Source organism: Cetorhinus maximus, chromosome 7, assembly GCF_964194155.1.
Source record: "Cetorhinus maximus chromosome 7, sCetMax3.hap1.1, whole genome shotgun sequence".
Classification (NCBI taxonomy): Eukaryota; Metazoa; Chordata; class Chondrichthyes; order Lamniformes; family Cetorhinidae; genus Cetorhinus; species Cetorhinus maximus.
In genome coordinates this window covers 90,349,771-90,374,654 of record NC_135885.1, presented here as the reverse complement: position 1 = coordinate 90,374,654, position 24,884 = coordinate 90,349,771, and the positions used below count along the sequence as shown (strand labels likewise).

The window sequence follows — 24,884 nt, the reverse complement described above, 5'->3', positions numbered from 1 at the left end:
CACTTAGGCCTGGAATTTTCCTAGGCGGGTGAGCTGGGTGGGAGCGTGCGGAGGCGGGCGCGGAGCGGATTGCCGCCCGTGATCGGCTGCGCGCCGCTATTTTACACGGGCGGGCCAATTAAGGCCCACCCAGCATAACGCGCAGCTAGTAGCGCTCAGCGCTATCTGTGCGGGCAGGGGGAGGAGGGAGAGTCAGTGCCAGCGCTCTTTTGCGTATGCGCACGAAAGAGCGCAGCAAACTCCCTGAAGCATGGAGCTACCTCAGGGAGATCAAGTAGACAATAAAAAACTTCAATAAATGATGTAAACATTTATTCAAACATGTCCCCTCATGTGACTGTGTCACAAGAGTTGGGACATGTTTGTAAAGGTGGGGAAATTTATTTAATTGTTCTGTAAAAGCTTCAGGAAACCTCATCCCGCCCGTGGATGAGGTTTCTTTTAAAACGTGAAGGTCGCTTGGGGTTTTCGCCTGCTTGCCAACCTTAAGGTTGCACGGGCAGCATTCTTAAATATTTTAATTATATTCTTAACGGCCTTAATAGGCCATTAGCGAAATACCACGATGACGCGCGATGATGTTGGGACGCATGCCTGACATCATCGCGCGTCATTTAACACTTCAGTGTGTCAGGCCCACCCCCACACGCCGACCGGAAGATTCAGCCTTTGTCTTCAAAGTGTGGTGTGTCTGACTACAGGGTGTCTATTGGTTTACATGGACTGTGTACTTACTATGACATTAGAGTATAAGATGGCTTTGTAACTTGTGTTACTCTTGCAAATCTGTAAAAAGTATAGTTGCAGGTGAAGGAGTATTGTAATATAGTTCATCTTTTCTTGTTGAATAAATGTTTTATTCTTTTGTTAAAAGTTCATCAGCTGACTCCTGTGACTCCATTCAGTAGCTACTCTCCTCGTAGCTAAATAAATAAAAGTTAGGATCTATCAAGCTGGGTTCCACCCTGGGATCAGGCTTGTCCAGGGGTAACCTCAGCTGGGATCCTAACAATACCTCTTACCAACAATGTAGTTAGATTTCACAGCCTAGCACTTGACTTAATGATGTTCCTTTTTCAAATTTTCATTTTTGGCAGAAAACTCTGAACGCATATCTCTGCAACTCCACTTAGCTTTAACGTGCAATGCATCATGGATTCAGTGTCCCAGTCACTTGGAGCTGATGAATCAGTGTAGACATATAACCATACGAGTGGATCCACGTGGCCTTCGTGAAGGAGTGCATTTTACTGAGGTATCTTGTACTAGATAATGTCTTTATTTAGTAAATATGCACAGTGTATTCTGTTATTCCAAAATATGCTTGATTTTCTCAAAAAGTAACAGTACTTGAGTTGCATTTATGCATTGCAAAGGGGAAGAGAAGCTGCCTCCTTTGGATATAAAACAGGCAGCATCAGATTGGCTGCCCATTATATACCCTAACATTGAACTCAACGGAGAGGAAAATCAGATGGGGCGTGTAACACAGCTTTACACCCCTGACGTTTACACCCTTGCCAAAGTCAAAACTTGCACCATTATTTTCCTGCAATGAAGTTAATGTTAAAGATTTGCTAGAAGATAGTTATAATTTTATTGAGCTTTTTCGAAAGTGTAACTTTTATGTATCGTCAAGAACTTAATCCTACATTTGACATCCGGTTTTGTTTGATGTGAAACCCAGAAAACTAGAACAAATTCTGTGCTGCGCAGTTATATAATTCAGAATGTGGTTAAAAATGATTATTATGCAGAATAACAGCGAACCAGAAATTATGTTCCCCAATGCACTGAAAACATTTGTTTTTGTGGTCGTACTGTGCTACTAGTGTGAAATGCTTACTCCGTTCTATTTAGTTTTAATGTTATAATTATGTTTAATTATGTTTTAATTTTTTGGCCGCAAATACTCCATGGCATTGTATCAGGCATGATTTGGCTATTTTACTATTTATTCATTTATTAACATTTATTCATTTATTGCAGGTTTGTGGATATGACATCACTGCTCCTAACGCAGGTCCTTTATTTAGACTTCCAATAACTGTCACAGTACCAATAAGGTTAGTAAGGCTGTTTGTTTATTGGTTTATTTTCCACTATGCCCTTGAAATGGGCTTGAACTCATGACCTTCTGACCTGGAGAGAGTAGTGCTGCTGAGCTAAGGCTTGCACAGAGACTGGATAAACTTAATGGGCAGAATTTTCAGATCAGCGTGCGGGGGCGGGCCTGGCACACCGACTCTTGAAGTGATGCTCGATGATGTCAGGTGTGCGTCCCAACGTCATCACACTAGCGATGCTTCGCTCAGCGGGCGCATGCCAGAGACGGCTGCGCATCCGCCGATATGTAAACGGCCTATTAAAGCCATTAAGGATCTAATTAAAGTTACTCTAAACGCTGCCCATCCAACCCCAAGGCTGGCGGGCAAGCGAAAAGGCCAAGTGGCATTTGTTTTAGGAAACCTCATCCACGAGCAGGATGAGGTTTCCTGAAGCATTTATTAAATAAATAAATAAAAATTCATAAATTTGAAAACATGTCCCAACTCATGTGAGGACATGTTTAAATACATTTTTACACCTTTTATTTAATCATTTTATTATCGATTCAGTCTCCCTGGGCAGCTCCGTGCCTCAGAGAGATTGAAGCGCTCATTTGCGCGCATGCACGAAAGATCGCTGGCCCCGACTCTCCCCCCACCTGCACGAGCGCTACCGACTGCGTATTATGCTGGGCGGGCCTTAATTGGCCCGCCTGCGTAAAATGGCAGCGCGGAGCCAATCGCAGGTCGCGATCGACTCCGTGCCTGCTCCCACCAAGCACGCCCGCCAAATGAAAAACTCTGCCCAATGTTTCTGAGCTGTAACCTGAACCTGACAAGCATGTTCTAATCTGGAAAATTCCCTGCCAGTCAAATTCTGCGTTACTTCTAGCTGTGCAGACTTATAGAACCTGCCTTGAATACACAGGTCACTTCAAATACCTTACTGACAGAGTAGTAAATCATATATTTTGTATTATTGTGCTCCTGCCATTACAATACAGTTTATAATCCAGTTTACCATGGGAGATTTACATTAGCATCAATCTTCCAAGGCATTGAACATGGGAAGTCATATCAGATAGGGTGATATTTGGACTCAGTCAGGAAAAAGGGCGAATAGAACAGGAGAGTGGGGCCTAGTAGACGGATGAAGTTTTGGATGAGATGCTGGAGGAAAAGGGACAATGAGATTTGAGCAAAAAAAGGAAAACTAGTTAACTGACAGATGGGTTGACAAGCAAACTTTCTCTGACAGGAGATGAGCTTAAATTTATGATTGCGGGGGTTCTACATCATTCAGCAGGCAAGGACCCATTATCTCTCTGTCACTTGATAATACAGAGCTTGCATTTTGCTGAAAAGATAGACATGTTGCTGAGGTTTTTTGTCTTCCACTCATCAGGACAAACACAAGAATGCCAAATTTCAAACGATCACAGCAATTTATACTACAGGAGAAAAGAATGCTCATTGGTTGGCAAGTCGACTCTTATTGGCTGGCAAGTCGACTCTTATTGGCTAAGGCATTTCCCAAGAGAAAGCAACAGGGAGTTATAGGCTCCCCAAGCTCCTGGGTAATTCAAAAAAGGCACAAGGCTTGAAAATATTCCTGGAAAAACTCAGCAGATCTGACAGCATCTGTGGAGAGGAACACAGTTAAAGTTTCAAATCCGTATGACTCTTCATCAGAACTAAGGAAAAATAGAAATGAGATGAAATATAAGCTGGTTGTGGGGGATGGGACAGGTAGAGCTGGAATGAGGGCCAGTGTTAGGTGGGGGCAGTTTTTTGAGGGTGGCTGTTTGTACATGTTTCATAGTATCTAACTTTAGCTATTTAGAGCACTGGCCTTAAATGTTCAGATTAAGTTGGCAGCTAAAATTACAATCATATATTAGACCCTAGACCACCTATGACCCATGTCATCAGAGATCTGCTAAAATAATATACATGTTGCTTCAGTTTCTAGTAGACTTTTGTCTGCAGCATATCCAACTTTTTCATCATTTCTTTTCTCTCTGTTGATTTGCTTTTGTCAATCATGTAAGCAACTCATTGATTTTTCTTCCTCCTGTGACTTTCATTCCTGGGAACCATGTGAGTTACTGTCTCTGATCAATGTGAATCAGATGCCACTCCTTTCATTTTCACTGTAATTGAGCCAGCAGAAATGTGATTTTTTTTTCCCTCCAATTACCTGCATAGACCCCTGAAGAGCCTGCCAAAAGGTGAACAGCTAATTATTGCGACTGACCTGCCTCAGCCAAGCTCTTAGAGTTCTACCAGTATTGAAATAACTTTTCAGAAGTTTCAAAGGTTTTAAGTAAATCTGTCAATTCCATTACGTTTTTGGTTGAAATTCATCAACCTCCCCCACCTCACTATTTTCACCATCTGTCCCTGAAAATCTCTTGCACCAAATAATTCATTCCTGCTGCTCTAGTTATTCATCAGTCATGTACCTCTATTGACTGTTGGTTTGCCAACAATGGCCTTATTCATATAGGTGGTCAATCACTTCCCACCCTGTCCTTCCTTCTAGTGCAGCCCACAACTTCAATTCCTTATGTCTGAGGGCTGCATGTGAGTGGTCTGCTTATTCAAAATCAGATTTGGCTGTATCATGTTGAGCACTTCAGCCAAATTCTCTTATTACAATAGGATCATCCTTAATGAGGTATGCCCCAGGATTCCTTTTCTAAATGGCGAACCATCTTCTTAAACTCCTATCCTACCTTTCCTGCACTCCATATCTCCTCATCTCCAGTACCAACAAAAAGTTGTCTTGCCACCATCTCACCCTTCTCTTCTGCTCACAGCCAGTTACAATCACCCTCCCACCCTACCTCCAACACCCCACCCCCTATTTTTATGTCACAAACTCACCCTCCATGCCTGCTCCTGACCAGCTAAAGTCTGATCCCCTACCAATGATAGTTTTTCAGTTTCTCTCTGATCTTCCCATTCTCTCTTAAGCTTATCTGCTATGTGAGATTCATCTCCTGTTCTCTTGATTCACTCCTCATTCAATTTCTGAACACTCAGTTGGCACTCCTGCGCACCCCCCCCCCCCCCCCGCCCATGCTTATTGGCTCTATTAATGGCTTTCTTTGTTTTGGCACCCTCCTTTCTTCTTTCAGAACTGCCATTATCACCCCCTCCTTAGAAAGTTCACTCTTGTCCCATTTGTTCTCTCCAGCTGAAGCTCCCCTTCTTTCAGAACATCCTGTTCAAATTCTTTCAGTCCAGCTACAATCCTGCTGACAGCACCCAGAATATGTATAAATAATGAATACATTTTAGATTCTATGAATCAGATTCTGATTCACTCTATGAATCGCCTTGTAATTAATATAATTTTTTGGTTACAGGTTACATGAAACCTCTAGTTATGATCTTGCATACAGTGATGTTCAGTTTAAGCCTGGCCAAATTAGACGACACTTTATTGAAGTACCTTGGGGCGCTACCTGGGCTGGTAAGAGCAATGTTTTATGTAGAAAAAATAAAATATTTATTTTTAACAATTTTTTTATTTTACATTTTTATTTTATCTTTTAAACTTCACAGTTTGAAATAGGGTACATTTCTTGTATAAAGGCAAAATGCTGCAGATGCTGGAAATCTGAAACAAAAACAGAAAATGCTGGAAAAACTGAGCAGTCTAACATACTGTGGAGAGAAAAACAGAGCTAACATTTCAAATCCATATGACTTCTTCGGAGCTAAAGAGAAATATAAATGTAATGAAAATTATACTGTTTGAGGGGGGTGGAGCAGGTGAAGCTGGATAGAAAGCCAGCGATAGGTGGGGGCAAAGGAGAGATTGACAAAGATGTCATGAACAAAAGGATAAAGTGGGTGTTAATGGTAGTGGTAAGGGCTAAAGGAGGTGCTGATAGTGCCATTAAGTTATGAAAGCAGACTGTGATAATAGCATGAGAAGGGTAAGTACTGTGAAAAGAACAACATGAACAGGTGACAGATGGCCCTTGTTGGGGTAGGGGACGATGGTGGGGAAAAAAGATTGAAAATAGGATAAAAGTTGGGAATAAAGCGATGAATAAAAATGAAAATAAATAAAAATAAGTTGGTAAAAAATAAAATAAAAATGAATATCGAGAAAGGGAATAAAAAAGGGGTGAGGATAGAGGAGAGAGTTCATGGTCTAAAGTTGTTGAACTCAATGTTAAGTCCGGAAGGTTGTAAAGTGCCTCATCAGAAGATGAGGTGCTGTTCCTCCAGTTTGCGTTGAGCTTCACTGGAACATTGCAGCAGGCCAAGGACGGACATGTGGACATGGGAGCAGGATGGTGTGTTAAAATGGCAACCGACAAGAAGGTTTGGGTCATGCTTGCAGACAGACCAGAGGTGTTCCGCATAGCGGTCACCCAGCCTGCGTTTGGTCTCTCCAGTATAGAGGTGACCACATTGGGAGCAGCAAATGCAGTAGACTAAATTGAAGGAGATGCAAGTGAAGCGCTGCTTCACCTGAAAGGAGTGTTTGGGCCCTTGGACAGTGAGGAGGGAGGAGGTAAAGGGGCAGGTGTTGCACCTTCTGCGATTGAATGGGAAGGTGCCGTGGGAGAGGAATGAGGTGTTGGGGGGTGATGAAGGAGTGGACCAGGGTGTCCCGGAGGGAATGGTCCCTACGGAATTCTGATGGGGGATGAGGTGAAGATCTGTTTGGTGGCATCATGCTGGCATTGACAGAAATAGCGGAGGATGATCCTTTGAATGCGGAGGCTGATGGGGTGATAAGTGAGGACAAGGGGGATCCCCTCATGGCTCTGGGAGGGAGAGGAAGGTGTGAGGGCAGAGGCGCGGGAGATGGATTGGACACGGTTGAGGGCGCTGTCAACCACAGTGAGTGGGAAACCTTGGTAATGGAAGAAGGAAGACATGTCAGAAGCGCCATTTTGGAACATGACATCATCAGAACAGATGCGACAGAGGCGAAGGAACTGAGAGAATGGGATGGAGTCCTTACAGGAAGCAAGGTGTGAGGAGCTGTAGTTGAGGTAGCTGTGGGCCCCGGTGGGCTTGTAATGAATATTGGTGCACAGTCTATCAGCAGAAATTGAGACAGAGAGGTAAAGGAAGGAAAGGGAAGTGTTGGAGATGGACCATGTGAAGGTGATGGAAGGGAAATTGGAAGCAAAATTGATAAATTTTTCCAGGTCCAGACGAGAGCATGAAGCAGCACCAAAACAGTCATCGATGTACCGGAGAAGGAGTTGTGGGAGGGGGCCTGAGTAGGGCTGGAACAAGGAATGTTCCCATAAAGAGACAGACATAACTGGGGCCCATGCGGGTACCCATAGCCACACTTTTAAGTTTAAGGAGAAATTGTTCAATGAGAGAAGTTCAGCCAGTCAGAGGAGAGTGGTGGTGGATGGGGATTGTTCAGGCCTCTATGTTTCGGTAAATTTCTTATTTTGTCTGAATACCAATCCTGGGTCAAAATCCTTGAACTCCCTCCCTAACAGCACTGTGAGTGTACCTACACCACATGGACTACAGTGGTTCAAGAAGGCAGCTCACCACCACCTTTCCAAGGGCAATTAGGAATTGGCAAAAGCAAAGCTGGCTTAGCCAGTGACACCCATGTGAAAGAATAAACAAAAATCTATCGCTTCAAATCTGGCAAAATGGTTTCCTATCATGAGTGAAAGAGCAGTGTTCTCACTAATGCACCTAGTGGAAGGAATATTGCAATTAATGAATGATTGTACGATTAACCTTTTAGCCCAGCCTGTTCCACACATTTTGAATGTGGGATTTCAGCAATGCAGAGGCCACCCTCCCCATGCAGGTGGGAGACTAATCCAAATGGAAAAGTTGTGGCCCAATGTTTTCACTGGCACTGCCTAATGACTTTATTTGACATTAGGCTAGAAGAGGCCCAGGTAAATTTATTTTGCATGTTCATAAAGTTCATCTTGGCCCAGGAGGAGTATTGCTGCTTTCCCAGCAAGCAAACCTTGCTCTTCCTCTCTTTAGGCTTTCCCTCCCACCTTCTCCAGCAAAAGATATGTGATACGTGCTTTCATATCAAAGCAGTCGTCTTTGCTGCTATAAGAATGCACGGTTATCTTCCAGCCATTTCATTAAAGGGAGACGTGCTTGTGTCTATTGCTGTTTGTTTTAATACTTCAATTTCTTCTATTCAGAGGTCACCATGTCTTCACTTTCATCTGACGTTTCCTCAAAGTTTGTCCTTCATGCAGTTCAACTTGAAAAACAAAAGGCTTATCGTACTAACGAGTTTTATAAATTCACATCACTCTCGGAGAAAGGATCGTGTTGTGAGGCATTTCCGGTTTTGGTGAGTACAAATTCGACAATACAGTAAAAGCTTTATGACTTTTGGCATCTAAACTGTTAGAATTTAGCTTTTAAAATTAATGTACCTGTTTTGTTTTACTGTTTCTAGTATGGCAAAACTGTAGAGTTTTGCATTGCCCGCTGGTGGGCCAGTCTTGGTGATGTCAATATCAACTACACAATTTCCTTCCATGGCCTCCTTTGCACACCCTCCCAGCTGCACATTGTAAGTTCTAACTTTATATTTTGGTATTAAGAAGACAAATACTTTAGATTTTATTTGGAGCATTGTATCTCTGGAGAAGGAATGTTGTTAACGTTGTATGTAATTGAGATCAGTTGCAGAAGCAGGTTATGTGACATAGATTTTAATCGTTCGTTTGTAAACAAAATTTTCAAACCCCATCTCAAATCAAGAATATCAATTATTTATCGTACTTTCAAATTACCTGGAAACATTTGCCTGTGCGTATGAAGTTCTCTTAACGTAACAGAATTATAGAATGGTACAGTGCAGAAGGAGACAATCCGACCCACTGTGCCAGTGCTGGTTTTTTGAAAGGACTATCCAAGTAGTCACACCCTGTGCCCTGCACAAATTTCCCCTTCAATTATTTACCAATTCCCTTTTGAACATTACTATTGAATTTGCTTTGACCATTCTTTCAGGCAATGCATTCCAGAACATACCAGCTTTCAGAGTAAAACTATTTGTCCTTATTTTACCGCTCATTATTTTGCAATTACCTTAAATATGTGTCCTCTGGTTACTGAACCATCTGCCATTGAAAATAGGTTTTGATAAAGTAAGTAAGGAGAAACTTTCACAATCTTGTTAAAAAGCTTCATTAAGTCTCCCTTTAACCTACTTTGCTCTGAGGAGAACCATTCCAGAGTTTGTAGTCTCTCCAAGTAACTGAAGTCCAGCATCCCTGCCATCAGTTCAGTAAAATCTACTCTGCATTCTCAATAAGGCCTTGACATCCTTCCTGAAGTATGATGCCCAGAATTGGACTCAGTACTCCAGCTGAGGCCTAGCCAGTGATTTATAAAGCTTTAGCATAACTTCCTAGCACTTGAGCACTGCCTTGGTTTATAAAATCAAGGATCTTATATGTTTTTTTTAACAGCCTTCTCAACTTGTTCCACCACCTTCCAAGATTGTTGTACGTACAGTGCCAGCTCTCCTTGTTCCTGCACCCCTTTAAAATTGCACCATTTTGTTTGTAATGGCTCTCCTTATTCTTCCTATCCTATTTCACTGTGAAATACTTTGGGTCACTTGAGGTGCTGGTTAGTGCTAGTTCATTTGTTGTTTGCTTATAGCATTTATGGTGTCTCAAAATTCAGTAAATAGATCTTTCAAACACCAAGGGTATGCTTTTGTTACATTTAATACACAAACGTTTCATTTGAGTAAGCTAATTCTGATAGTGTATGGCCTGGAATAACTTGCTTCACGTGGTCAAAACTTGTTATTTCAGCAGATCCTATGTTTTTAATATTTGTTCAATTTAGCATGCATCAGATGGAATTACTCGTTTTGATGTAAGATCTACATTGAAGCATGAAGACATTGCTCCCTGCCTAAGTCTCAAGAACTGGATTCAATCTTTGAGGTAAACAATAACTTTAGTTCAGATCTGTATGTGGTCCTGTTGGATAATAATTATTCTCTTTTTGGCCTTAAGTTTTCAGCTTCTGTTACATTGTTCACGGGAATGCTGTCTGTTATTAGTTTTACTTCATGCACAGTTGGATAAGGCTGGCAATGGAAGCAAGATGTCACTGCAAGGATTTCAAAGTATTCCTGGAGATCGTCCCTCTAATTGTTCTTCCAAGAACATGGAAAACTATGGAGTATAATTGCCACTTGACTTACTTCAACAAGTTTGTCATAGGTTTAAATTCCAAGTCAGAGAACATTGAATAGATAATAATTAAAACTGGCAGAGAGTTGCAAGACATTTGTGGTCAAATTAATATCTTTATTCCAATGTACAAAATTTCTAGTTATTCTTTTACCAAAGACTTTTAACAGAATTAACACTTCTCACTCTGGAAAAAGCTACATAAAACTGTCCATATCTAAAGACAGATCTAGGAATATAAATACAAATTTCGTCAGAGGTCAGACCCTGTGACTTGTTTATCGTCATTGAAATTGTAAGTCTAATTGGGATCTATTTTCTATTGGGTTGGAAAGGCAGGTTTACTCTATTATTTGAGGAATAAGCACTTTATTTCCTTGAATTCTGTCTGTTATAATTGCAGCATATGTCATTGAAGAAACCAGCTTCCTAACTACCAATCTTCTTCCATTACAATGTCTTTGTTTGGGATTCAAGATTCATAGCAACATTACAAGTGCCTCTTCTTTGAGTCTAATCTTATACAATGGCATGCCTGTTAGAGTTAGACTGTAGGCACCCTAGAGGATACAGACTGTTATTATCATCTTAATCTATAAAGTTGACACTGATGCATTTTTAAAAAATTCACCTGACAACTTTTCTAAAACTTTTTTATTCAAATCTAGCGAACTTTCATTTTTAGCACAAAGAATAACTTCCAAATAGTAAGCAGAATGCTTTCACCAAATAGGAAACCAACAAAATTAGGCTCCTTGGAAAAGCAGTTCTCCGGAATTTCAATTAAATCTCCCAATTTTTCACCCCCTAGTTTAAGAAGCCAATCTGCAAACAATTTTTTGTTGGGTGTTACTCTCATGTTTTCTTTAAGCTTGAAATTCCTCAGCTGTGGCATATATTGCTTTTGTTAATACAACTTCCTACAATATATCTCTTGATGTTCCAGGAATAGCTGGTAGGAGCTGCAGAAAATCACCTCCCTGGAAAATAATTTTCCCTCCAAGTATAATATTGTTATTCTTTAAGTCTTTAAGTAAATGATCCACCGCTAGGAAGCAATTCATAGAAAATGAGAGACAGTGAAATTATAGTCCCCTAAACTGATATATATGATTGTACATTTTTTGCTGTCAATAATAGTGTCATCTTGGCTTAGTGGCAGCACTCTCACCTCTGAGTTAAAAAGGTCATGGGTTCAAGTTCCAAGTGTTAATTGAATATTAATTTTGTTTAACTGTATACAAGCGGTGGGCTTTAAATAGAGATTCACTCAAACACATATAAAGGGATTGGGTGACTGAGTTAGGCGGTAAATGCTTGTAATATTTAACTCTGTTGATATAAGTGAGACATACGATCCTTTACCAATTGGCTTTCCGGAATAAAACAGTTTGTTCCTGTTCTTATGTTACACTGTTGAGGAAATGTTGCATTTTCTGAGGTAGGATGATAGGAGCAGGAGAAGACCATTTAGTTCCTTGAACCTTTTTCACCTTTCAATGAAATCATAGCGGACCTGTGACTTAATTCTATTTATCCGCCTTTGCCTCATATTTCTTAATTCCTTTGGGTATCAGTCAATCTCAGATTTGAAATTAAAAATTGATCTAGCACTAATTGCCACTTGCAGAAGAGAGTTCCAAACTTCTACCACCCTTTGTGTGTAGAAGTGTTTCCTAATTTCACTCCTAAACCTTCTGATTCTAATTTTAGGGCGGGATTTTCCTCAGCCGCCCGCTGCCGCAATCTTCTGGTCCCGCTGCAAGTCAATGGACTTCTGGTTGGGGCACCACCTTGGCCGCAGCGGGTCCCGCCCGAGACAGGGCCAGAAAATCCTGGCCTTAGACAATACCTTCTAGTACTAGGCTCCCCAGTCAAAAGATACACTTTCACATGATTTACCCTATCTGTACGCCTTAATATCTTGAATCACCCCTGTTATGACCCGTGGATGACACGAAAATTGGTGTTGTGGTAAATAGTGAGGAGGATAGCCTTAGATTACAGGAGGATATAGACGGGCTGGTCAGATGGGCTGATCAGTGGCAAATGGAATTTAATCCGGATAAGTGTGAGGTGATGCACTGGGGCAGGACAAACAAGGCACGGGAATACACGATGAATGGTAGGACCCTGGGAAGTACTGAAGATCAGAGGGATCTTGGTGTACATGTCCACCGGCCCCTTGAGGTAGCGGGACAGCTAGATAAGGTGGTTAAGAAGGCATATGGGATACTTGCCTTTATTAGCCAAGGCATAGAATATAAGAGCAGGGAGGTTATGCTGGAACTGTATAAAATGCTGTTTAGGCCATTGCTAGAGTATTGCGTGCAGTTTTGGAATCCGCATTATAGGAAGGATGTGATTGCACTAGAGAGAGTGCAGAGGAGATTTACCAGGATGTTGCCTGGGCTGGAGAGTTTTAGTTATGAGGAGAGATTGGATAGACTGGGGTTATTTTCCCTGGAGCAGAGGAGATTGAGGGGTGACATGATTGAGGTATATAAAATTATGAGGAGCATAGATAGGGTAGACAGGAAGGAACTTTTCCCCTTGGTGGAGGGATCAATAACCAGGGGGCATAGATTTCAGGTAAGGGACAGGAGGTTTAGAGGGGATGTAAGGAAGATTTTTTTCACCCAGAGGGCGGTGGGAACTCACTGTCTGAAAGGTGGTAGAGGCAGAAACTCTCATTACATTTAAGGAGTATTTAGATGTACACTTGCAATGCCATGGCATACAAGGCTATGGGCCTAGTGCTGAAAAATGGGATTAGAATAGTTAGGTACCAGTACAGACTCGATGCGCTGAAGGGCCTTTTTCTGTGCTGTAGACCTCTATGACCCAGCAGTTGGTAAAGCTGAGTTATGTAAAAATCAAGAGGGAAACTTTAAACAACTGTCATAACCCATACTTTAAGTGTTATGTTTGAGATGGAGCTCTAAATTCAGAAATCAGACTCTACCTCTCTTACATCTCAAAACTAGTATACATCAAAGCACCCAGACTAGCTGTCTTTAATCCGATTAAGACACACCCATAGACTAACCCTCTATTTTAAAAAAAATAATTTCCAATAATGTTATATACATTAATAGCTTCATGACAACCCCTTAACCATCTTCCAGGGAATACAACCCTAATCTTTCTTCATAATTCAACCGTTGGAATCTTGGTAAATCTACACTGCACTGCCTTGAAGGCCGCTACATCCTTCCTAAGCTGTGGTGCCTAGAACTGTTCAGAGCTCTAGGCCTGGCCTAATCAAGGCTTTGTGTAGCTGAAGCTTAACTTCTACCCTCTAGCACCTTGTATTCTAGTCTTCTCTCTATAAAGGCCAGCATTCCATTATCCTTTGTGATTATTTTCTGTGAAATTTCAATAATCTATGTACCTGAACCCTCACGTCTCTTTAGACCTCCACTGTTTCTAGTTTTTCCCTCTTGAGAAAGTACCCTGTTCTATACTTTTTAGGTCCAAAGTCGATGACTTAACATTTGCCTACAGTGAAATCTGTTTGCCATAGTTTTGTCCGCACACCAATCTATTATCTCTTTGTAATTTTATGCTTCCATTATACGACTTACAATGCTGCTATTTTTGTGTCATTGTCAAACTTGGACAAGTGGCTTTCTATTCCATTATTTAGTTGTTAATAAATATGGTGAATAAGTCAATTTTGGTATGTTCTGTCCCCTGTTTTAATGTCAGTTTAATTGAGACAGTCTGTTAGCCACTTCTACTTTGAATACTGGCACAAATCAATTATTCAACATGTCTGCCATTTCCTTATTTTCATTGACAATATCACTGTTTTCAGTTTTCGGGAGGCTCTCATTGCTTCTGACCACCCTCTTTTTTCTAATGTAATTGTAAAAATCTTCTGTGTTGCTTTTCATATCCTTTGCATATTTCTTTTTGTAATCCCCTTTTTTTAGCCTTACTGCTGTTATGTTACTTTTGTTCTTTTTATCTCTCCCAGTCAGAGCCTGTGCTATTTTTTTGTGTGCTTTTTCTTTTAGTTTTATGTTGTCCTTCATCTCTTTAGTCATCCGTAGCTGTTTTCTTGGACAAGTGGAGCTCTTGCCCCATGGAATTATAAACTGATTCTGCGTACAATTTTTTTTTGAACAGCTCCCACTGTCACTTTGACCCATTAACAGATTTGCCCAGTTTACTGTAATCAGTTCTGTTTCATCACATTGTAGGTCAACCTTATCTAAATTTAGAACCTTAGTAGCTGTTCTGTGTTTCTCCCTTTCAAGCAATACATTGAACTTGATTATATTATGATCACTATTCGAGAAATTTTCACACAGCTTTAGACCATTAATCTTTGCTCGTTACCAAATCCAGTATGGTATGCGTATGCCCCCTTGTTGGCTCTAGCACTGGACGAATAGAAAAGATTCAGGCTTTAGGGAGAAGGCATAAGCTGTTTCAGTCAATAAGAATGGCAGCATAGAGGATAAAAGTGATGTAAAGAAACCTGCATGCTTTCATTGCTGTAAGACGGGGCATGTAAAAGCAAATTGTTGGAAGCTGAAAGTTAAATCAGTGGCAGTAATAGGGATGCCTAAGAAGTCTTCAAAAGATACTGTACCAGTAAAGGAAACAGTGATAAACAATAGCAATAGTACATTTGCAAAGTGTTCCCTCAGAACCTACTAGAGTGGTGGAATGGTTCAGAACAGTCAAGGGGATTCTTCCTTGGATACTGATGAAGTGAGTTAGGTTACTGGAGCTTATAGAAATTTTGCCTCTAAAGGAGAATTATTCCCTTACTCATCCAACAAAACGAGTAAACAAATTAAGATTTTGAGAGATACTGAAGCAGTTCAGTCATTGATGGTGGCTGATGATACGATTTGTCTTCTAGAAGATTTGATGAAAGAAAAAGTATTAAGGAGGGTATTCATGGGATTTATGAACTTATTCCCTTGTATTAAGTTAATGTACAAAGCGACTTATTAAACAGAGTTGTTACTGTAGGAATTGTTCCAAGTTGTCCTATTGAAGGATAGATTTTCGACTGAGTAAAGATTTGGCAGGTTTGAAAGCATTAGCATCTCCCGGAGCTTCAAGAGAGACTCAGTTGAGGTGAAAGATTGTGTGGTACCTAGAGTCCAAGCTCATAAATTTAGACAAGATGAAGTAGAATCAATTGGGAGGGAGGAAAATTCAGGTGTCCAGTTAGATAGGGCTTTTCTGGGGGGGTTGAATGAGGTTAAAGACCCTGAAAATAACAAGGCTGATTTATTTAGCCAAACTGTCTTGGTTGAAGCCCAGCAGGCAGACTCTAGTTTGTGGGCATTGTCTCAGCTGGCATCTTCTGAAGAAAAATCAGAAAGGGTCCCTGAATGTTATTACCTAAAAATTGACATATTGGTGAAGAAGCAAAGACATCCTTAGAGACCAGCGGATGAAGAATGGACAATAGTCCATCAAATTGTTGTCCCTCCTGGTTACTGCAGGAAAATTTTAAGAATTGCCCATGAGATTCCATTGGCAAGTCATTTAGGAAATAATGAAGCACTTTTATTAGCCAGGATTGCATTGAGATGTGGTTGAATTCAACAAGACATGTCACACATGCCAACTGGTTTCAGAAGCCTCAGTCGTAGATTAAACCAGCTCCATTGATTCCAGTACCCGCTTTTGATGAACCATTGATTAGGGCTCCAGTGGATTGTGTAGGACCCCTACCCAGAACCAAAACAGAACATCAATATCTTTTAACTATTAAAGATTTGTCTAACCGATTCCCAGAGCCAGTCCCCCTAAGAAAAGTTACTGTAAATGTGGGAACCAAAGGGTTAATTCAGTTTTTCACCAGGTATTGGTTACCAGCGACGTTCAGTCTGATCAGGGATCAAGTTTTATGTCACAAATATTCCAGGAGGCAATGCGTAGTTTTGGGGTAAAGCAGATTAAATCATCTGCATACCACCCACAGTCTCAAGGGACATTGGAATAATGCCATCAAACCTTAAAAATAATGACTAGAGCTTATTGTCTTGAATATCCCAAGGACTAGGAGAAGAGAATTTCATTTTTATCATTTCCCATTAGAGACACACCTAATGAGTCAAATAGGTTCAGTTCCTTTGAGTTAGTCTATGGACATGAAGTCAAGAGACTGCTTAAATTCATTAAAGAGAAAATTATAGCCCAAAAAGAAGAAATTACTCTCTTAGGCTACATGTACAAATTTCGAGAAAGACTGTCAGAAGCTTGCACAGTAGCTCAGGAACAAATTAAGGTTTCCCAAGAAGTAATGAAAATCCGAGTAGACAAGACAGCTGAAACTCAAACTTTTAAACCTGGGGATAAAGTACTAGTTCTGTTACCTCTGCCAGATGAACCACTGAAGGCTAGCTTTAGTGGACCTAAAAGAAACCAAATGAGGTAAACTATATAATTAGTACCCCAGATATGAGGAAGCATCAACGAGTGTGTCATATAAACATGTTGAAATGATACTATGACAGGGAGGCTGGTCAAACAGTGAGCATACTCCAAGTAGTGAAGAAGGAAAATGGTGAACTTGAGGATTCAAACGCTGAGTCAGAGATTGAAAGTTCTCAAATCGGACCCCCCCAGTAATGAAATTAGCCAATATGGAGGCATTAAAAAATTTGGATAGAATATTACACCATCTTCCAGAAAAGTCTCAGGACGACAGAGCCAAGCTGCTTAAAAAATGAGTCTTTGTGTATTGTGTGGAGCAATGTCATGGAGGAATTTGAAAGCAAGAAGGAGGATTTTGAAGTTGATTTGAGGGGCACAATGAACTATTGGAAATGGGCAAGATGGTGGTTGATTTGGTGTGTGTGAATTTTGCAGGAGCTTGTGATGAGCTATCTTGACAAAGTTAGCAAGCAGGACATTTAGAAACATGAAAGCACAGATGAGGGTTAAACAGCAAATAGGCAAAAGTAAAGTGTAATCGGGCAATGTTCTAGAGTGGAATAGATCAGTCTTGCCAACTGATCAGATGTGAAGTAGAAAGCTCAAATCAAGTTGGTCTGCAAAGATGAACCTGGAGCTGGGTAATCATGAACTCACCTACAATACGGAATAATGGTTTCTAAAGATGTAGCAAATTTCAAACTTGAAGCAGAAAATCTCCAGCAGTTCATGAGTATGTTTAAGACTGTGATTGATAGATTTCTACATATTAAAAGCGTCAAGAGATATGGGCATAGTGCAGGACAGTGGTGCTGAAGTAGAAGACCAGCAGTGATCTCATTGAATGGTGGAGCAGGCTCAAAAGGCTGAATGGCCTACTCCTGCTCCTGCTTCTTATCTTGTGTTCTTATTTCAATATGAATTAAATGGTAATCCTTTACTTAATCAGATTTGTACTTAACTTTCAAGTCTATATGACTCTTCAACAGAGTCATACGGACTCGAAACGTTAACTGTATTCTTCTCCGCAGATGCTGTCAGACCTGCTGAGTTTTTTCAAGTATTTTTATTTTGGATTTCCAGCATCTGCAGTTTTTTGCTTTTATCTTTTGTACTTAAATTTATTGGTTTTGTGAAATAATGAGTTCTGTTAATCTGTTTTTTTTATCTAAAATGCATTGAAAAATAGAGGATCAAACTGCCTTCCCAGTTAATAAAATATTTGCTGAAGGGAGAACAATTGCATTTCCACAGAGATTCTGGATATAAAACCATTTGTTTTCCTTTCCTGTATTTAATGATTAATACCTAATTTTTCCTAATGAAACCTTTGTTTTTTTCAAATTTCAGACCAGTAAGTGCAAAAACAAGGCCTTTAGGACTACGAGATACCTTACCAAACAATCGACATTTCTATGAGATTATTTTGACGTACAACTTTCATCAAGTAAGTACTAAAAATTAAGAGAAGAAATTGTGTTCATGTAGCTTTTTTTAAACAGTTCTCCATTTCATGTCATACGTGCAACATTCGTGAGGTCTTATTCATTATTTTGTGAGGAGACCTTAATGAATTAATTATAATCAATAATCAATGCTTTTGATACCTCCAGACCTGACTATTCTAACGCATTCCTGTTTAATTTCCCATGTTCTGTGCTCTGTAAACGTGAGCTCATCCAAACTCTGTTGGCAGTATCCTAATTCACGCCAAGTCCCATTCACCCATCATCCCTGTGCTTTCTGATCTATACTGGCTCCAAGTTAAACACATCGATTTTTAAAATTTTCATTCTTGTTTTCAAATTCCTCCATGGTCTTTACCCCATCTTTCCCTCCCCCACCCCTGTCTCTGAAACCTCCACCGTACAACCCCCTGATTTTTCTGTACTTTTCTAATTTTGGCCTCTTGAGCATCCATGATTTTAATGGTCCCATCATTGGCAGCAGTAACTTCAGCTACCACAGCTCTGGAATTCCCTCCCTAAACCTCTCTGCCTTTTTCCTCCTTCAAGACGCTCCTTAAAACTTACAACAGCAACTTGTGTTTATATAGTGCTTTTAACATAATGAAATGACCCAAGTTGCTTCATAGGAGCATTATAAAATAAATTATGACCCCAAGCCACATAAGGAGATATTAAGGTCGGATAACTAGAAGGTTGTATGAAGAGGTAGCGTTTAAGAAGTGTCTTAAAGGAGGAAAGCAAGGTAGCGAGACAGAGAGTTGTAGAGAGGGAATCCCAGACCTTGGGGCCTAGGCAACTAAAGGCCAATGGTTGAGCAGTTAGAATTGGGAATGCACAAAAGGCCAGAATTAGAGGAGCCGCAGATATCTCGAAGGGTTATGGGGCTGGAGGAGATTACAGACAGATAAAGGGGCAAGGATTTGGGGACTTCTTTTACCAAGTTTTTGTCTCCTTTCCTAATATCTCTTTATGTTGTTCAATGTCAGATTTTGTTTGATAACACTCCTGTGAAGTACCTTGGGGCATTTTACTATGTTAAAGGTGTTACATATGTATAAGCTGTTGTTGTAATTGATGGTCTTCATTTATGAAACATAAGCCCTCAAATTCGTGCATGAGGCATGGCATAATTCCATGAATCTATGGATCAGGACCAAAAAATGGCAAGTAACTCACTTCAGCTCAAAATTGCGGTATACCATTTGAAAGACCTCAAGTATTATCTAGATCGAGGACGAAACTGATTAGCGCATGTCTTGAGGAACAATGCCTTCCTTTGTGTCACCTCAGGGTGAGTGGCTGTTGGCTGCTCTAACTTACAAGGCTGGATAGAGATGAGCAGCTCTTGGACAACAGCAGCCTGCTATAACCATTAAAATGACCCTATCTTCCCCCTCCCCCGGCCACAATTTCACAACAACTGGTAGGAAAACTTGGGTTGATGGGGGTTCTACTCTGCCACTCTGCTGCAACAGGAACAATTTGCATGGAATTCCCAGCCAGTGGATCTTACCAGCACTTGGATCTCTTTTTTTATTCATTCATGGGATGTGGGCATCGCTGGCTACGTCAGCATTTATTGAGTATCCCTAATCGCCCTTGAGAAGGCGGTGATGAGCTGTCTTCATGAACCGCTGCAGTCCATGTGGTGTAGTCCAGCAACAGTGAAGGAACAGCGATATATTTCCAAGTCAGGATGATGAGTGGTTTGGAGTGGAACTTCCAGGTGGTGGTGTTCCCATCTATCTGCTGCCCTTGTCCTTCTAGATGATAGCAGTCATGAGTTTGGAAAGTGCAGCCTAGGGTACCTTGGTGAGTTCCTGCAATGCACCTTGTAAATGGTACACACTGCTGCCACTGTGCGTCAGTGTGGAAGGAGTGAATGTTTGTGGATGGAGTGCTAATCAAGCGGGCTGCTTTGTCCTGCTTAGTGTCAAGCTTCTTGAGTGTTCATGGAGTTGCACTTATCTAAGCAAGTGAAGAATATTCCATCACACTTCTGACTTGTGCCTTGTAAATGGTGGACAGGCTTTGGGGAGTCAGGAGGTGAGTTACTCGCTGCAGAATTCCCAGCCTCTGACCTGCTCTTGTAGCCACAGAATTTATATGGCTGGTCCAGTTCAGTTTCTAGTCAATGATAACCCCTCAGGATATTGATAGTGGGGGATTCAGCGATGATAATGCCATTAAATGTGAAGTTAAGATTCTCTCATTTGTGGGATGGTCATTGCCTGGCACTTGTGTGGCGCAAATGTTACTTGCCACTTGTCAACCCAAGCCTGGATATTGTCCAAGTCTTACTGCATGTGGGCACGGACTGCTTCAGTATCTGAGGAGTTGTGATTGGCGCTGAACATTGTGTAATTATCAGTGAACATCCCCACTTCTGACCTTATGATGGAAGGGCGGTCATTAGTGAAGCAGCTGAAGATGGTTGGGTCTAGGCACTACCGTGAGGAACTCCTGCAGTGATGTCCTGGAACTGACATGATTGACCTCCAACAACCACAACCATCTTCCTTTGTGCTAGGTATGACCCCAGCCAGTAGGGAGTTTCCCCCCTGATTCCCATTGACTCCAGTTTTGCAAGGGCCCCTTGGTGCCACACTTGGCCAAATGCTGCCTTGATGTCAACACTTCCTTGATATTTGTGGGTACGTATGTATTTGCAACTATTTCTTTACCAAGAAAAAAGACATGAGATGTAATAACAGTACATGTTTAGCTTGGCAGTATTCACCTGGTTGTCTAAAAAACAATCATATGAAATGCTACCATCTCTGGCTCAATTGGTAGCACACCAAATGTTTGCTGACTGTCAGAGACTGTCTTTCATCTGAAAGGTTCTATCTGCCTGCGCTGGTGGATGTAAAAGTTCCCAAGGCACTATTTCAAAGAAGAAACAGGGGTTTATCTCCAATGCCCTGTGGTAACATCTATCTTTCAATAAACAGCACAAAAACAGGTTATTTGGTTGTTATCACGTTGGCTGCTGTGTTCCTTACATTACAACAGTGACTAACTCCAAAAGTACATCATTGTATAGCGCTTTGTGACGTCCAGTGGCCATGAAAAGAGCTATATAAGCTATTTTTAAAAATCAGTTGATGATTCAGATAACTTTGATATAAAAGCCTTATTTACAATGCTGTAGGACTTTTCTTCCTACTTCAGTTTTCCCCTTTTTTCCCTTCCCTCACACTACTCAGGTACAGTTCCACAGTTGTATCATTCCAAAGTACAAGAGTGTCAAACTGTTGCTGAACCATTTGACTGTGGATATCACAGACAGTTCCTCATCTTTTTCTTCCCAACACCATGTATAAAATATGTGCTTATTGTTTTAAGCAGGATTGGAATTTATGAATATTTCCAGAAAGGAATCTATGAAAATTTGTTATTAATGGCACGTAATTAAATGTACCAGGTTGTTAAAGTGAATTAAAGTCTTGTTAATTAAACTGCTGGTAAAAACTTGAGGGTTGATTTTTAACCCTTCCTGCCCGTTTAAAACCTAGCTAAAATTGACCAGGGGGAATTACTCACTGATGATCCACTTGCATCCTGCCATCCTCAGTTTTAACCTGTTCTCCTGAGCAGGTGAGAAAGGCACTCTTCTGAAGCTGGCAGGCTTCTTTAAATGTGCAAATCAGGGGACAGACGTCATTTAACTCGGACCATAATTTTAATTCCTGCTTGAGCGATGCAGGCTTTGTAGCTTTCCTGCCAGGTAAAGTCAGGTGAGAAGAGGATCAGAAGCGGAAGAGGTCATTGAAGGTTAAATTTTTACTTTGCTTTGTGGGGCTAGCAGGAGTATTCTCTAAACCCCATAAGGCAATCTTAGGTCTACCAGACTTTACTTTGTGGGCACAGAATTCGCCCTTCCCACCCGCCTTGCTATACTGCGAGACCGCCTGCAGCCAGTTTCCACACTTGCCTGAGTACCGGCAGACAGCTGAGGGCCACCTGAATTTCTGCAGGATGGCAGCTACTCCCTGCTGTTCCAGGTGGGAAGTCAGCCAACAGCATGCATAAGTGTCCCACTGGATAAAATTGCCACAGGCTTGTTCTGCATCGGGATGCAGGAACATAACTGAAACTAGCACTTCCTATAGGAAACTTGCTAACAATTAAAATCCTGGTCAAGATGAATGGAGCACATTACCTACCTAATGAACTGATGTTATTTCAACAATGGATTGCCAAGATGCACATGCAGCATGCACAACCACATAATGAATGTTCTCGGTAGAGCCACATCACAAATTTAAAAAGTTAGAGGGCATTCTATTGCCTGCAGAAATAACTAGGTCTAGTTCTGGTATTAGTTATACTATTATGAGACTGATGAACTGTGGTTGACTGGATGGAAGTGATTGCCTTAGAAGAACCTCAATCCTGATATTTCTAACTCAAGTAGGCAAATCCTTTTTTAAAAAAATGATACATCAGCATTTTACAAATGAGTGTATCCCTACAACTTTGGAGGAACGGAACAACAGCTGATAGAGGTGCAGCCTTACCCTACAATGCTTGATGTTTAAAAAAATCTCCCTCTGGAGTTTGATTTCTAACTGTAATTAGAACTATTAATAAATTACAGAAAGTTAAATGAGGAGCACATGCCTTCATTATAGTCTTATTTTACAATAAATATAGTTTTTCAAAAATTATACACGAGTCTTTTGCAGATTTTCATTTTAAATGGCAATGATGCACAATTTTTCTTCCTAACTCTAGCCCAAGAATGGAGAGGTGACTGCCAGCTGTCCCCTGCTTTGTGAACTCCTGTACGAGTCTGAATTTGATAGCCAACTGTGGATGCTGTATGACCAAAACAAAAAGCTGATGGGCTCAGGAGATGCCTACCCACACCAGGTAACTAAAGTGCAATAGTACTGGAATTCATATCAAGACATTAAGTGTACAGGGAGTACATGATTTTCCTTAAACCCTCCTTCCTGTTAGGTGTTATTACTGTATTATAATTCTGATTAAACATTACAAGTCACTTTTGTTACTGTATTCAATAATTTTGACCTTTTTTACTTTTACGCATGGGTGCTCTTGTCTGTCATGTTTTAAAACAAATTATTTTTGAAATGGGAAATACTTTGATTCTCAAGGTTGTTCTGCATAATATCTGATGTATCCAATGTTAGTCTTTTAAATTGCTCTCACTCATCCCCCTGTTTCATGCCAATGTGAGAAGGAGAAGGAAGGAGTGAGATTGAGAAACTAAAACATAGCTTAAATAACTTTTTAAATAACATTTAAATAATGCTCTGATTTCCTGTTCTTCCCACCAAAGTGGACAACCTCTCATTTTCCCACATTGCACTCCATCTACCAAACCTTTGCCCACTCATTTAACCTACTTATATCCCTTTACAGACTTTGTATTCCCCCTCACAACTCGCTTTTCTTCTTATCTCTGTATCGTCAGCAAATTTGGCCACAATGCATTCTGTCCCTCCATCCAAGTCAATGGCTCAGATTTTCTGAGCAGTGGCAGTAATAGCTGGATTGCTGCTTCACTCGAAAATTGCCCAACTCATGCGCATTTCTTCTGGGACCTTCCAAGCCTGGCTTTCTCAGAAATGCACAGCGCAGCGCCATTTTGGGAAACTCCGTTGGAATGAAGTCGGGGAAAGACAGGACATGCCCCCTTTTTACAGCACTAACTGCCAAATGGCAACTTTATATGCCTAGCTGAATATTAATGAATGGATGAGTGAATGGTGGATGAATGGGTGAGTGAATGAATGGGTAGGTGGGAAGGGTAGGTAAGGTGGGTAAGTAGGTAGGTAGGTGAGATGGTGGAGGTGGTTGAGGTGCTAGTTGGATGAAGTGTAGAGTGTGGGTAAGTTGGTGAGGTGGTAGTTGGGGTTGGTCGGGTGGTCGGGAGGAGTAGTCAGGTCGGAGGATAGGTGTTTGGGGGGTAGTTAGGTTGTCTTGGGGAATAGTTGGGTCGGGACATTGGGTAGTTGGGTTGGGGAATACCTTGGTCCAGTTGATTAGTAAGTTCGGTTGTTGGGTTGGGTCGGCAGGGTAATCAGGTTGGGTTAAGAGGTTGCTTGGATGGTCGAGGTTGGTGATTGGATGGTGGGGAGGGGTAATCAGTTGTGTCGTTATCCAGATGTTAAACTAGGTTTCTTTTCGGTCTAACATTTCCGGGGTAACTACCCAGGGAAGTACCGCGGGACTATCCAAAGTTTCACGGAGGGTCCCTGGGAACAGGGGGATTGCCCATCAGAAATTGAAACTTCCCGGACAATTCCCACGTGGGTCTGCATGTCAGGACTTGCATAGGTCTCCGACGCACATCTTCGGTTGTACCATCCAGTCTTTGACGATCTGGAGAGTGGAAGATTTGGTCTATCAATAGAGATCATAAATAGTTGGGGCCCCAGCAGAGATCCCTGTGGCACTGCACTCGTTACAGTTTGAAAATCTGAAAATGACCCATTTATCCCGACTCCCTGTTTCCTGTTAACTAGCCAATCCTTTAACCACGCTACTATATCACCCCCAAAACCAGCTCTTGTGTGGTAAAGTTTTATGGGGAACCTTATGAAATGACTTTTGGCAGTCCATGTCCAAATGCAGCAAGACCTGGACAATATCCAGGCTTAGTCTGACAAGTGGAAAGTAACATTCGTGCCAGGCAATGACCATCTCCAATAAGGGAGAATCTAGCTATTACCCCTTGTCATTCAATGGCATTACCATCACTGAATCCCCCACTATTAACA

General features: G+C 41.1%; 1 protein-coding gene across 4 annotated transcripts in view; it reads left to right on the top strand.

Annotated features, from left to right (window-relative positions):
* tpp2 (tripeptidyl peptidase 2) overlaps nucleotides 1–24,884 on the top strand; it is a 172,354-nt gene that overhangs the window by 88,587 nt on the left and 58,883 nt on the right. For all 4 annotated transcript variants that reach the window (XM_078545859.1, XM_078545858.1, XM_078545860.1 and 1 more), the window contains 8 exons: nucleotides 1,098–1,255; nucleotides 1,990–2,066; nucleotides 5,423–5,529; nucleotides 8,225–8,379; nucleotides 8,488–8,604; nucleotides 9,897–9,997; nucleotides 18,011–18,107; nucleotides 22,870–23,007. In XM_078545859.1, the coding sequence (XP_078401985.1) occupies nucleotides 1,098–1,255; nucleotides 1,990–2,066; nucleotides 5,423–5,529; nucleotides 8,225–8,379; nucleotides 8,488–8,604; nucleotides 9,897–9,997; nucleotides 18,011–18,107; nucleotides 22,870–23,007 (950 nt within the window). The remainder of the gene's footprint in view (nucleotides 1–1,097; nucleotides 1,256–1,989; nucleotides 2,067–5,422; nucleotides 5,530–8,224; nucleotides 8,380–8,487; nucleotides 8,605–9,896; nucleotides 9,998–18,010; nucleotides 18,108–22,869; nucleotides 23,008–24,884) is intronic.